Source organism: Oenanthe melanoleuca, chromosome 2 (genome assembly GCF_029582105.1).
Source record: "Oenanthe melanoleuca isolate GR-GAL-2019-014 chromosome 2, OMel1.0, whole genome shotgun sequence".
Lineage (NCBI taxonomy): Eukaryota > Metazoa > Chordata > Aves > Passeriformes > Muscicapidae > Oenanthe > Oenanthe melanoleuca.
This window is the reverse complement of record NC_079335.1, coordinates 81,618,759-81,630,420: the sequence shown is the minus strand read 5'-3', so window position 1 is coordinate 81,630,420 and position 11,662 is coordinate 81,618,759. Positions and strand designations below refer to the sequence as shown.

General features: G+C 53.9%; 1 protein-coding gene and 1 long non-coding RNA gene across 2 annotated transcripts; both read left to right on the top strand.

Annotated features, from left to right (window-relative positions):
• The first annotated feature begins 5,575 nt into the window (after window positions 1-5,575).
• On the top strand, window positions 5,576-8,080 carry FOXC1 (forkhead box C1). The gene is made up of 2 exons (XM_056485689.1): window positions 5,576-5,768; window positions 5,845-8,080. Exon 2 carries the CDS (start codon window positions 6,302-6,304, stop codon window positions 7,991-7,993), a length of 1,692 nt encoding a protein of 563 aa, XP_056341664.1. The 5' UTR covers window positions 5,576-5,768; window positions 5,845-6,301; the 3' UTR covers window positions 7,994-8,080.
• LOC130250235 (uncharacterized) lies at window positions 8,079-10,290 on the top strand. The gene is made up of 2 exons (XR_008839944.1): window positions 8,079-8,157; window positions 9,551-10,290. It is a non-coding gene; the product is annotated as an uncharacterized LOC130250235 (long non-coding RNA).
• The last annotated feature ends 1,372 nt before the right edge of the window (window positions 10,291-11,662 follow it).

The window sequence follows — 11,662 nt, the reverse complement described above, 5'->3', positions numbered from 1 at the left end:
GGGAGCCTTAGAGGAGACTAGTTCTTTGGTGTGATTAATAACCATAAATGCCTTGTAAAACCCTTTAAACGCCTTGAAAACCGTGAGTGCATGTAGCTGTGCATGTGTGTGTGTGTGTGTGTGTGTGTGTGTGTAAATTCACACATCTCTGGCCACGCTGTGAAGGCATCTGCCTCTGGGTTTACCAGACAGCTCTACGAAGCTGCTCCTTGGAGTCTGAACACATCAGTAATTGGACAGCAAGGGGGAGGTTAAAAAACAGAAGTGCTTTTCCTGGAAACCAACGCTTTTTCACTCGCAAGTTTTATTGGCAAGCCTGGCAACCAATAAAGACATTCCTTGGCAGAGGGAGGAATATGATGGCCTGGACGCAGCTGGCATCGCTCTAGCGCTCACCTCCGACAGCGAGCCGCGCCCCGCGGAACCCGCGGCTCCGAGGGGTCCCCGCGGGGTGCGGAGGGCTCGGGCAGGGCTCGGGCAGGTGCCCCGCGGCCGGGGAAGGGCGGCGGTGGCCAGGGCGGCCCGGGAGGGGGAGCCCTTGGCCCGCGCAGGGCGCGCCCGCGGCGCAGGTGCGGCCGGGGCCGTGCGGAGCATCCGCGCTCCTCAACGCGGGGAATGCCGCTTCGCTCTCCCCCTCGCTCCGCAGCTGTCCCACACGCCGGCACCGGCGGCTTGAAGGGCCGGCTGCCCCCGCAGCCCTTCGCGGAGAAAGGGAGGGAGGTTCGGACCGGCAGCGCCCGGCCGGGGCTCTCAGCAGCGCTGAGCGCCCTCGCCACCGCCCCCCGTCCGCACCCCCACTTCTTCTGCCTCCCGAGAAAGCTCCCAGCCCTCAAAAACGACTATGGGAAAGGCAGGCAATTATGTATCCAGGGGCTGATGTCTATCTGCTACCTAATGACTTGCCAAGTACTTATCACTTCCCAGACTAGGAACTGTCGCTTCATTCTAATGTAAATAAACTCTTTATACAAATAAGTCTCTCTCTCCCCTCGTCTGCTAGAGCGATAGGAGGAGATGGAGCAGGACGGGGCTGCTGAGGTTCATACTCTCGGCTTCGTAGCTCCCTGTGTGTTTTCATTTATATGAATCCAGAGAATCCAATGGATTGAGCCCCCCTCCGCCCTCGCTGCCCCTCCCAGAGAAAGGAAGGAAATAAGGGAGGAAAAGGAACACAAAAGGGACAGGGGACCTTGGAAAGTAAAAGAAAAAAAAAAATAATTACAAGTTCCATGTCTGGCTATCTTCTTGTCAGTATAGGAGTGAATTTTTAACACCCTCAGCCGCTCAGATGATAATGTTTTACCCTGGGATGCCAAAGCTAGAGAACCTACCAAATAATTAAGTGTTTCTTACGCACTTGTGCGTTTTTCTCTGTGTGTGTGTGTCTGTGTGAGTGATAGTACTTTACAGAATGTACTTTACAGCAGAAACAACATAAGTAGTTTCCCACAGCCTGGTTTTTGTCCTTATTCTTAGTGCCGCGACATCTCTGTGACACAACCTGTGTCACAGAGACGAATTATAAGTACGACCGCGATAATTATCGTGGGAAGAAGAAATGCTCTGACCTCTCGATGTTCTCGGTTCTTCTTTGTAAACTAAACGCAAAATTCGCTTTTAGATACCGAACGTGGAATTAAGGTATTTCTCTCGTGAATGGCACGAAGCCGATGTCTGCTGCCTCATTTACTGCAAAGGATAATTTATTTCTCAGCCAAGAACGAGAGGCTAAAGATGCCACAGGGAATGGAGTGCTCATTTTCATATTAAGTTGTGTTACTTATGTCTCAAGATAAAAGACGCCCTGGATTGGAAAACTACCTCGGTACATTTATGGAATTGTTTACCTACGTTAATAAAACAACAATCACGCCTGTTTGCTTAACTGAGTACCACGCAAAACAGACCTTGCGTTTAGAGCTCGGCTTAATTGCACAGGCTTGAGACGGCAGAGGTGCTGGTGCAAGGAAGAGAGGGCGGGAGGAAGGGATTGCTGTCACCCGTGTCCAGCGGCTGCAAACTGAGAGGAGACTGTCGGCACAATAGATTTTTCTACTGGTGAAGCACAGATTTGATGCGATCACTTCCCTCTGCCCCTCGAAAGGATGTCAGCGGTTTTCTCCTGTGGTGTCGCCCGCTGTTTAAAGAACGTAGAAAGCTGCATCCTGAGATGCAGAGACGGGCTGGGTGGCTGGTTTCAGAGTTACAGGGACACTGCTATGATGTTGAAGCCAAAAGAAAGGGAGAGAAGCGAAGCTCTGACTACGACTAAACATAAACAGCCCGGGGCAGGAAAGCAGTTCACCTCCAGGTCTTTGAGAGGAGCGAGGAGGACAACGCGCAGAGAATTGTTTGGGTCCACCTGGGCTTTGCCCAGGTCAAATGGTAGTCCCGCCGCCTACCGCTCCGATGTCATCTTTCTTTCTGACATCTTCCTAAATAAGGTTGCAAATGACCACACACGCGAATCCTCGGAGGGTTTCAAGACAAACGCGGCTCTCCCGGCCTGGCTCTGCCATCGGGGCTCCCTCCCCGCCGCCTGGCTGGGCGCAGGAGGCGGCAGGGGCCGTGCCGGCCGCCCGGGGGCCTGCGGGAGAGGGGCCGAGGCTGCTGCGAGCCGCTCCGTGCCTCGGCAGAGCCAGGCGGGCACCCCCAGGGCGGCTGTGCCGCACGGAGGCCGGGCTGGCTGAGGAGGCAGAGGTAGGGCGCCCGGGAGAGGCAGCCCGGCCGTACGCCGGGTGGGTGAAGACCCAGCGCCAAGGAATCTTTCTGGGTGGTATCCAAAGACAGCAGGGGGAAAACCGATCCTTCTGCCTCCCTAAACCCGCTGCTTCCCCCCAACACGCTCACACACAAGCCCCAGATTCCACTATGAACCTTCACAATGGTGACTTTTGTGCCTCGAGCAGAGAAACCAAAGTCCTGCTGGGTTGAGGTCTGTAACTTAACACACGTTAGTTGCGTCAGTTGGCAATTATAACATCAGAGTGGCTATTGCAAAATATATTAGATGCAAAATACTTCGGATTAATGCCTCCCCCCTCCCCTGTACTGAAACTTCTCGGTGTTACTCCAACCTTTGCCTGTGAAACGGCTTCGCTACCGTCAACACTGTCCAGATAAAATGAAAAAGCCACTGAAGGCTCCGGGTCTCGGAGCGGCACGTTTCGGGCGCTCAAGGGAGCGAGCGGGAAGCCCACGGAAATTGTTTTTAACGGCAGGTAATACCGTGGGAAAACCGGATGACCTGGTCTGCATGGAAACGTGCTAAAATCCCCCTTTTCTTTCTCTTTTTCCTTTTTTTATTTTTTTCCCCTCAGCAAAACAAGAAAGAGGTTTTGAAAATATAAAGTGTTGGAATTGACATCTAGTCCAGCGCTTGCACATTTATTAATTCTGCCGTGGTGGGAGGAAAGGGAAAAAAGTGTAATTAGGCAGGAGCAGGTTAAAGATTCCAGACGATGAAATACAACAGGCTAAACGGGATAATGTATTCACCATTAAAGAACTGACATTTACTACCAAAAGGAGACCCGTTACGTTTGAATATGAAAAGGAGCAGATATTAAGCTACATAAATTACCTTCTTCACATGTCTTGAATCTCATTTTAAATACTTTTTTTTTAATAACCAACAGATCGGTGTTTCAGAGGAAAAGCCATACCTGCTGAAATACCACCAAGCAAACGATGCGCCTTTAGCACGCTCTAAAGGCATGATCCCCAAAGCAATCGATCACAGTAAAAAGTGTGGAAAGGGGGTTTCAAATCAGTGAAGCCAAAAGGGTCTTTTAAGGTATTTTGTGTGTCATGAGATCAGGATGGGTAATTCATCTCACAAACGCACCACACACACGTCTTTCCCGTACTATTTCCACCCCTTAAAATAGATTTCAGCGTGATCATTTCAGCTGATCTATTATTAACGCTAATGAAGTTTCAGAGGTATGGGCTACAAAGCGAATGAAGAGTACTGGGTTGTATTTCAAATATCTGAAGTATTGATAAAATAGACTACTGCGAAACAGTGTACACTAATTTCACCCGTGCTTAAAGTACGAAAAGAAAATCTTCCTTCTTCAAATATGAGACAATTAAAATGAAAATTTTAAAAATAAATAACCAAGCCCTCAGTCTCAGCTCCCTTTGAGTTCCCGTTAAAGTCTTATTCTGATTAGAGCCCAAATGTTATTTCAGATAGTTAGACAAAGGCAAAGCAAATCAAATCTTCATAGCAGAACCGGCCAAGCAGTTAAGAGAACATTAATTTTGTTCTTTTTCTCACCCCCACCTTTTTTTTTTTTTTTTTCTTTTGACACACCTGACATACCACGGAATCCACTTTGAGGTAGACTAGGAACAAAATTATGCTCTCTCAGTTTCAAATGAGTAAAGAGATAAAGTAAGGATCTTCTTTCCGTATCACACCCCACATCACGTAAAGATTACCTGAAGGGGCGAGCTACAGACCCCGTTCAGAGAAACGCGCCCGCGTTTATAAACCGCAGAGGCAGCGGGCGCTTCGTTTGCAGACAGAGGGAGGAAAGCCCAAGGTGGCTGATTAATAAAAAGGAGCTTTGGAGGACTCGTCAAACCCTTGTCAACCGAAGGAATGCAATCTCTTCAGAAGCATTTGGTCAGGCAGGCAGCTGGCTGCAGGCAGGGTGGTGCTGCTGGGGCAGGGGCATCCCACCACACACACACAGACACGCACACACACACAGACACGCAGTTTCCTCCTCGTCCCCGCGGGCGTGGGGGTGGAAGGCAGCTGGGGTGAGCTTCTGGCCGGGGCGGACAGGGAGCGGACCGGCACACCGGCACGGAGCCGGCCGCCGACACGAGCGGCAGCCTGGAGGGAATGGGAGGAGAGAGCCCGACCGGAATGTGCGGAGAAAACAGACCGAGGAGCTTACACACATGAAAAAAAAAAAAAAAATAGGGACAATAATTTAAAAAATAATAAGAGACGTAACATTCGTGGGGAAAACACGCGTGGCAGAGCGCGGGGTGCGCGCGTGGGTGGAAGGAGCTCCGGGGAAAGCACATACACATATATACACACACATATACACACATATATCATATATACTGGTGAGGGCACGCACACGGTGCGTGTGCCCGGGGTGCGTGTGTGAGGGCGAGTGCGGTAAGGACGCGGGAGTGTGCGGAGCGAGCGAGGGGCAGGGGCTCGGGCGGGGGCACCGCGCAAAAGGCGAGGCTGGAGGCGCCCCGCGGGTGCGCAGCGGCCGCCGAACGCGGAGCTCCGAGCGCTCAAGGCGTCCGCGTGTGCCGCAGAGTGTGTGTGGCCGGTCCCCGAGCGCTACAACTCCCGGAGCTGCAGCGGGGAATTTTTTTTTCCTTCTTCTTCTTTTTTTTTTTTTTTTTTTTTTTTCTTTTTTTTTTTTTTTACTCGGACTTTTTTTTTTTTTTTTTTTTTTTTTTTCCCTCCTCATTCAGAGCCCGGGGTGTCTCCCGACTCTCATTGGCCGGCTCAGCTCGGCGGGGCGGAGCTGAGCCGCCTGCAAAAGGAGGAAAAGAAAAAAAAAAGAGAGGAAAAAAAAAAAAAGGGAGACCGAGAGAGGAGAGGGAGGGAAAAAAAAAGGAGAAAACTGTAAGTGCGTAAAAAAGTTCTCGCCGTGGTGACGGATGCTCAAAAGTTCAGGAGTTTTTCCGATGCTTCCCAAAGCAGCCTGCGACTGAAAAAGAGACTGAAAAAAAGCGAGAGGGAGAGAGAGAGGGAAACTTTGCACTGGGAGATCGGGAAGGTGGATTTTTTTCTTCTTCTGCTCGCTTAAAAAAGCCAACAAAACACATCCCTCTACTTTTGTCCCTCCTTTGCAGACAACTTGTTGCAGATCCCCGTGGAACAAGGAACTGGGAGCGTGGGAGCCTCTTTGCAAAGGTTTTATTTTCTTAATACTCTTTCTGCGTTTGGAAGTTGCTTTCTCCGCTGCGATTACTTTTTTTTTTTTTTTTCCTCCGCCGTTTTCTTTTTTGAAACATTTTCCCCCCTTTTTTTGTCCCCCTCCTTTTTCCCCCCCTTTTTTGATTTTTTTTCCCCCCTCCGCGTGGAGCGCGGGAGCTCGCCGGTGGGCTTTCCTGGGCGAAGAAGAGGAGGCTTTCGGCGCTGCCGTCGTTATTCTTCCTCCCTTTTTCCGCGCTCCGCCGGGGGGGTGGGGGGGTGGGGGTTGCCCGGCCGCCCGGTCCAGCTCGGTCCGCGGAGCGGCGGAGGGGTGGAGGGGGAAGGGACGCGCTGTTTGGTCCGGCGGGGAGGGTGGGGGAAAGCTGACGGGAGGACATGCAGGCTCGCTACTCCGTGTCCAGTCCCAACTCCCTAGGAGTGGTGCCGTACCTCGGCGGAGAGCAGAGCTACTACCGCGCCGCTGCGGCGGCGGCCGGCGGGGGCTACACGGCCATGCCGGCCCCGATGAGCATGTACTCCCACCCGGCCCACGAGCAGTACCCGGCCGGCATGGCCCGAGCCTACGGGCCCTACACGCCACCGCCGCAGCCCAAGGATATGGTGAAGCCGCCCTACAGCTACATCGCCCTCATCACCATGGCCATCCAGAACGCTCCCGATAAGAAGATCACCTTGAACGGGATCTACCAGTTCATCATGGAGCGGTTCCCTTTCTACCGGGACAACAAGCAGGGCTGGCAGAACAGCATCCGCCACAACCTCTCCCTCAACGAGTGCTTCGTCAAGGTGCCCCGCGACGACAAGAAGCCCGGCAAGGGCAGCTACTGGACCCTCGACCCCGACTCCTACAACATGTTCGAGAACGGCAGCTTCCTCCGCCGCCGCCGCCGCTTCAAGAAGAAGGACGCCGTGAAGGACAAGGAGGAGAAGGACCGCCTGCACCTCAAGGACCATGCCCCGCCGCGCCCGCCGCCGCCCGCCGCCGCCGCCGAGCCCGAGGGCGGCCCCGCCGGGGGCAGCGCCGCGCCGCCGCCGCCGCCCGTCCGCATCCAGGACATCAAGACGGAGAACGGCACGGCCTCGCCGCCGCAGGCCGTGTCCCCCCCCGGCGCGGCTCCGCCGCTCGGCGCCGTGCCCAAGATCGAGAGCCCCGACAGCAGCAGCAGCCTCTCCAGCGGCGGCAGCCCCCGCAGCACCCTCCCCTCCAGCCGCTCCCTCAGCCTGGAGGCCCCCGAGCCCCCGCCGCCCCCGCCGCCGCCCCCGCCGCCGCCCCACCACCACGGCCCGGGGTTCAGCGTGGACAACATCATGACCTCGCTGCGGGGCTCGCCGCAGGCCGCCGCCGAGCTGGGCGCCGGCCTCCTGGCCCCCGCCGCCGCGGCCCCGCGCACCGGCATCCCGCCCGCGCTGTCCCTCGGCGGCTACTCGCCGGGACACAGCTCCGTCTACGGCTCGCCCTGCGGCCAGGGCGCCGCCGGCGCCGCCGCCGGCACCTACCACTGCAACATGCAGGCCATGAGCCTGTACGCGGCGGCGGGCGGCGCCGAGCGGCCCGGCCACCTGCCCGCCGCGGCCGCCAGCCCCGCCGAGGACCCGCTGCCCGAGTACGCCATGCCCTCGGGCGGCGGCGGCGGCGGCGGCGGGGCGGGGGGCGGCGGCGGGGCGCTGGGGCACGGCGGGCTGGGCGGCGCGGCGGGCGGCCACCAGGAGGGGCACCACCCGCACCCGCACCAGGGCCGCCTGGCCTCCTGGTACCTCAACCAGGCGGCGGCGGCGGCGGCGGCGGCGGCGGCGGCGGCGGGGGAGCTGGGCCCGCTGGCGGGCGCGGCGGGCTACGCGGGGCCGCAGCAGGGCTTCGCCGCCGCCCCCAGAGAGGTGTTCGAGGCGCCGCGGCTGGGGCTCAGCGCCTCGCCGGGCGGCGGCGGCGGCGGAGGCAGCGGGGCAGGGGGCGGCGGCGGCGGCGGCGGCGGGGCGGGGGGCGGCGGGAGCTGTCAGATGGCCTTCCCCGGCAGCCAGCCGCTCTACCGCACCTCCGGGGCCTTCGTCTACGACTGCGGCAAGTTCTGAGCGCGCCCCGTCGCGGGGACACCGCGGGAACTCCGCTCCGCACCGCGCCACCGGCCCCCGCAGCGCCCGCGGAGGGAAGCAAGCGCATCGCGAAAAGCTTTTGTACAGAGACAGCCCCAAAGCATGTCTTGGTTTGTTAAAGGACAGTGTTACTCCAATAACACGTAAGTTTTTTTTTTTTCTAATTGCTTTAAGAAAAACTTTTTTTTTTTTCCCCCGCCCCCCACCCGGCGCTCTTCCCAGTCCCTTAAGGTATTGTCATGCCCCGTGTTTAAAAGGGAGCGAAAAGTCCAGCGTAGAGTACCAGCTTTTTTCCCCCACCCCTTCCTCTTCTACAAGGACTTGTTTTAAAATGTAAATTGCGACATAGTAATTTATTTTTAATTTGTAGTTGGATGTTGCGGACCAAACGCCAGAAAGTGTTTCCCCCTTTCCTGAAAAGTGACGTTAAAATTGACTGAAACGCTGATTTTTTTTCACTATATATAAAAAGGGAAACTGTATTAATCTTATTCTATCAATATTTTTCTTTTTTTTTTTTTTTGTTTTGTTGAAAATATTCTGAAGGTATTGCATTGTTTGTTTATTAATAAATTACCATTCAGTTGGAATGATCCTTTACACGTCTGTATATTTTAATGCTTTAATTTAGAGAGAGAGAAAGAAAGAGAGGGAAAAGGGATTTCATAACTAACTTTGTCGCTGGAACAGCTTGTTCCCCTCCGCACAAATTCCAAAGACCATTTAGGAACTGCCAGGTCGAAAAATCCCTTTTCAGTCTCTTCTGCAATACGTTCCACTTAGTCAGCTCGCCTTATCCGCTAGGAAAAAAATACTTTCCCATGGCAGCTCTGAGTTGGCAAATAAACAAACACGTTTTCTTAGCAATTAATGGCAAGACCTGGAAACATTTGACCATACACAGGAGTATGGCGACATTACGTTGCTTTAAATAATATGCCTATGTAAGGATGTATTAAGTGATAACTCCGAGGTAGAAGTGCATGCACTAGATTCCAGACCATGTGTAACTATATATGTCGAGCTATTGATCGCTCTGTGTGTGTTTCAAATGTATTTATATCTGGGATTTACATATGTACCTATATTTAAAGAAGGATTACGTATTTATTTATAGTTTCATATACGCATTGCATATTTTTCTAAACTCCAGTGTATAGCAGATGCCAAATAATCTGTAGTACGTGTATTCTTAATATAATGCCAGCATATAAATCACCGCTTCTTAGAATTGATAGCAAAGCGTGCAGTCACATCAGTGAAGCCGCTCTGTAGCACTTAAAGTACTATTTTATTTCGGGGGGGAGGTGGGGGAAAGAGTAGTTGGGTTAAAGGGTACTTGTACGGTCTACCCTTACACCTTTACAGCTCCGCGTTACTCCCGTCCTTCAGGGACTTTATCAGTCCGTGTCTCAATTGCTCGGACTGAAATTATTTTTAAAATATTTTGTGTGGGTGAATTTTTCTTATACAGTTGCTTGAGTGCTGTTTTCGTTTTTTTTTTTTTTTTTTTTTTCCTCTCCTTACCTCCCTCAGTTTTCCTCAAATCGGAAAAAAATTTATTACCAGGGTAGCAAATGAGTGCTGCACAGACTGGCATCTTGTCATACCAAGAATCCTACCCTCTGGACAATTTACTATTAAGAACCTACGGTCAGTGGGGATCACCTTCCCCTTTTGTAAGTAACCACCAAAATGCAATAAATCCATTAACTTAAAAGAATCAGCCTTGTCAGTCAGACTTGGAAATAAGTTTATTTGATTACAGAAATTTAAGGCCTAAAATTTGCTTTCAAGATAATACAGTTTCCTATCAGAATCTCTTATCTAAAGGCAACACTTAGCAGTAATTGCTGTTGCATTGTTAAGCCTTACGCTGTAAATAAATACAAAGGTATTTACAGTTCAACCTGATTACCTCGCTTTTGAGCTGTGCTTCCCTTCCAAAACAATGATCCAATGTTTAGAAAACACCTTCAGCAGATGGAATGAACTGGAGGGAGTGTGTCATCTTTGAACGCGTTGGCTTAGAATGCTTTTATTTAAGTATGGCATAGTCTTTGCTTTTTCGTGCTAGTACCTCTACAAAGATTACCGGCCTTATTTACATTTATTTGTTTGCTAAGTTGGGTAAGAGAACCTCAAACGCTCCTTTGCTCGCTTGTGGTAAAGCTGATGAGGAGGACGAGCAAAGCTGAGCGCCTTCGCTCCGGGGACATATTTTAATTGCTGCTCTCTGTTTTTCCGCAGCAAAGGGAAATAAAATGTTACCTGTTCTCGATCGGGCTCACTTTCTGCTCCCCATCGACCCTGTCCCAGTACCAAGCGGGGACAGCTAAACTGGCGGCTCCCGCCCAGAGGCACGGCGGAGCTTTCGCTGCCTTACGCCCCCGCTCCCCCTCGCTGGAGAGGGGACCCTCGGCGGGGCAGCTCCCTCTGCCCCGGCAGATGGGTTTGCCAGCGGGGTGGCTGCACAATAAAACCATTCCTGCCCCCCGACATGTATTTAAAATAAAATTTGAAAAAAGGCAGAGGGTAGAGGCGATCGAGTCTGCTATTTGCCTGTTATTTTTGTTGCGATCAGGCGCCGGCTTTCCTGTAGTTTGGGTTTTCTCAGCGGTCTGCAGCGGTAGGGTGTTTGCGGCGAAAACAAATAGGGGGGAAAGCGGTTGTCAGCCCGGCTTGTTTAATAACCCGTTGCGTTGTGAGTGGTGCTGCTCGAATGGGGAAGCTGGGGGGGCCGTGCGTAGCTTGAAGGAGCACCGTGTGTAATTACGGCTAATGCTCGGGGCGGTGCGCGGCCCTCTGCCGCGGGGCGGCCGCGCAACTTGCGCTACCCGCGGCCCGGGCTGCGAAGGGGCGGGTGGGGTGGGCTCGCAGTCTGGGAGGGGGCAAAGGGAAACTTCCCCCTCGGTCTCAGGTAGGTCGTGTCGGGATCTTCTGCCCCCGGAGGAGATCCCTTTCCTGAAGTGACGTGCGTGGTGGCGGCGGAGGTCACCTCCTGCTTCTCAGTGCGACGGGCTGGCTCACCGCACACGCCTTCTTCGTCTTGAGTTTTAAAAACATTATTTATATTATTATCATAATAACAACCGCAATCTTTTTTTCTCCCCCTCCGCACAGCAACTGATCACAACGAAAATAAGCTTAGCAGTGCTGGCGGTGCCCGCGGTAGGCAGTGCAAAGTGCGGGCTTGGCCGCGGGGCGCGCAGTCCGGAACGCGGGTCCCTGCGCGGCATGGAGCGGACGGGGGTCGGCAGCTCCGGGCTCTGCAGGGCCGGAGCCCTCGGCGTGAGGCATTGCGGCCGCTGCTGGGATCGGGAAAGGCCGAGCGGGCTCGCTAGAAACCTTCCCGGGCAGAGGCAGCGCAATTGTGGGGCACGGAGTGGAGCGTCTGCCCGCGGGCCACTGCGAACATCGTGGGGCACGAACCCTTGTTCCTCTTCCTGCCCTCCTCTTGCGCACAGGAGGCGAACCCCAGCGTCCCTTCTGACCTGTGATTGTCTCCCAGCAGAACTGGGCCTGCCCTGAACGCCAAAAGAGATGCGGTCCGACCTTGCGCAGCGGTGGGCACGGGACAGGCAGCAGCTGAGAGGTGTCCCCGTAAGGCCTCGACATCTGCGGTGGCGGCCCCTACAGCAAACGGGG

Excerpts from the sequence above, each read along its gene's own strand:
- FOXC1 (XM_056485689.1), top strand. The coding sequence starts at position 6,302 with ATGCAGGCTCGCTACTCCGTGTCCAGTCCCAACTCCCTAGGAGTGGTG.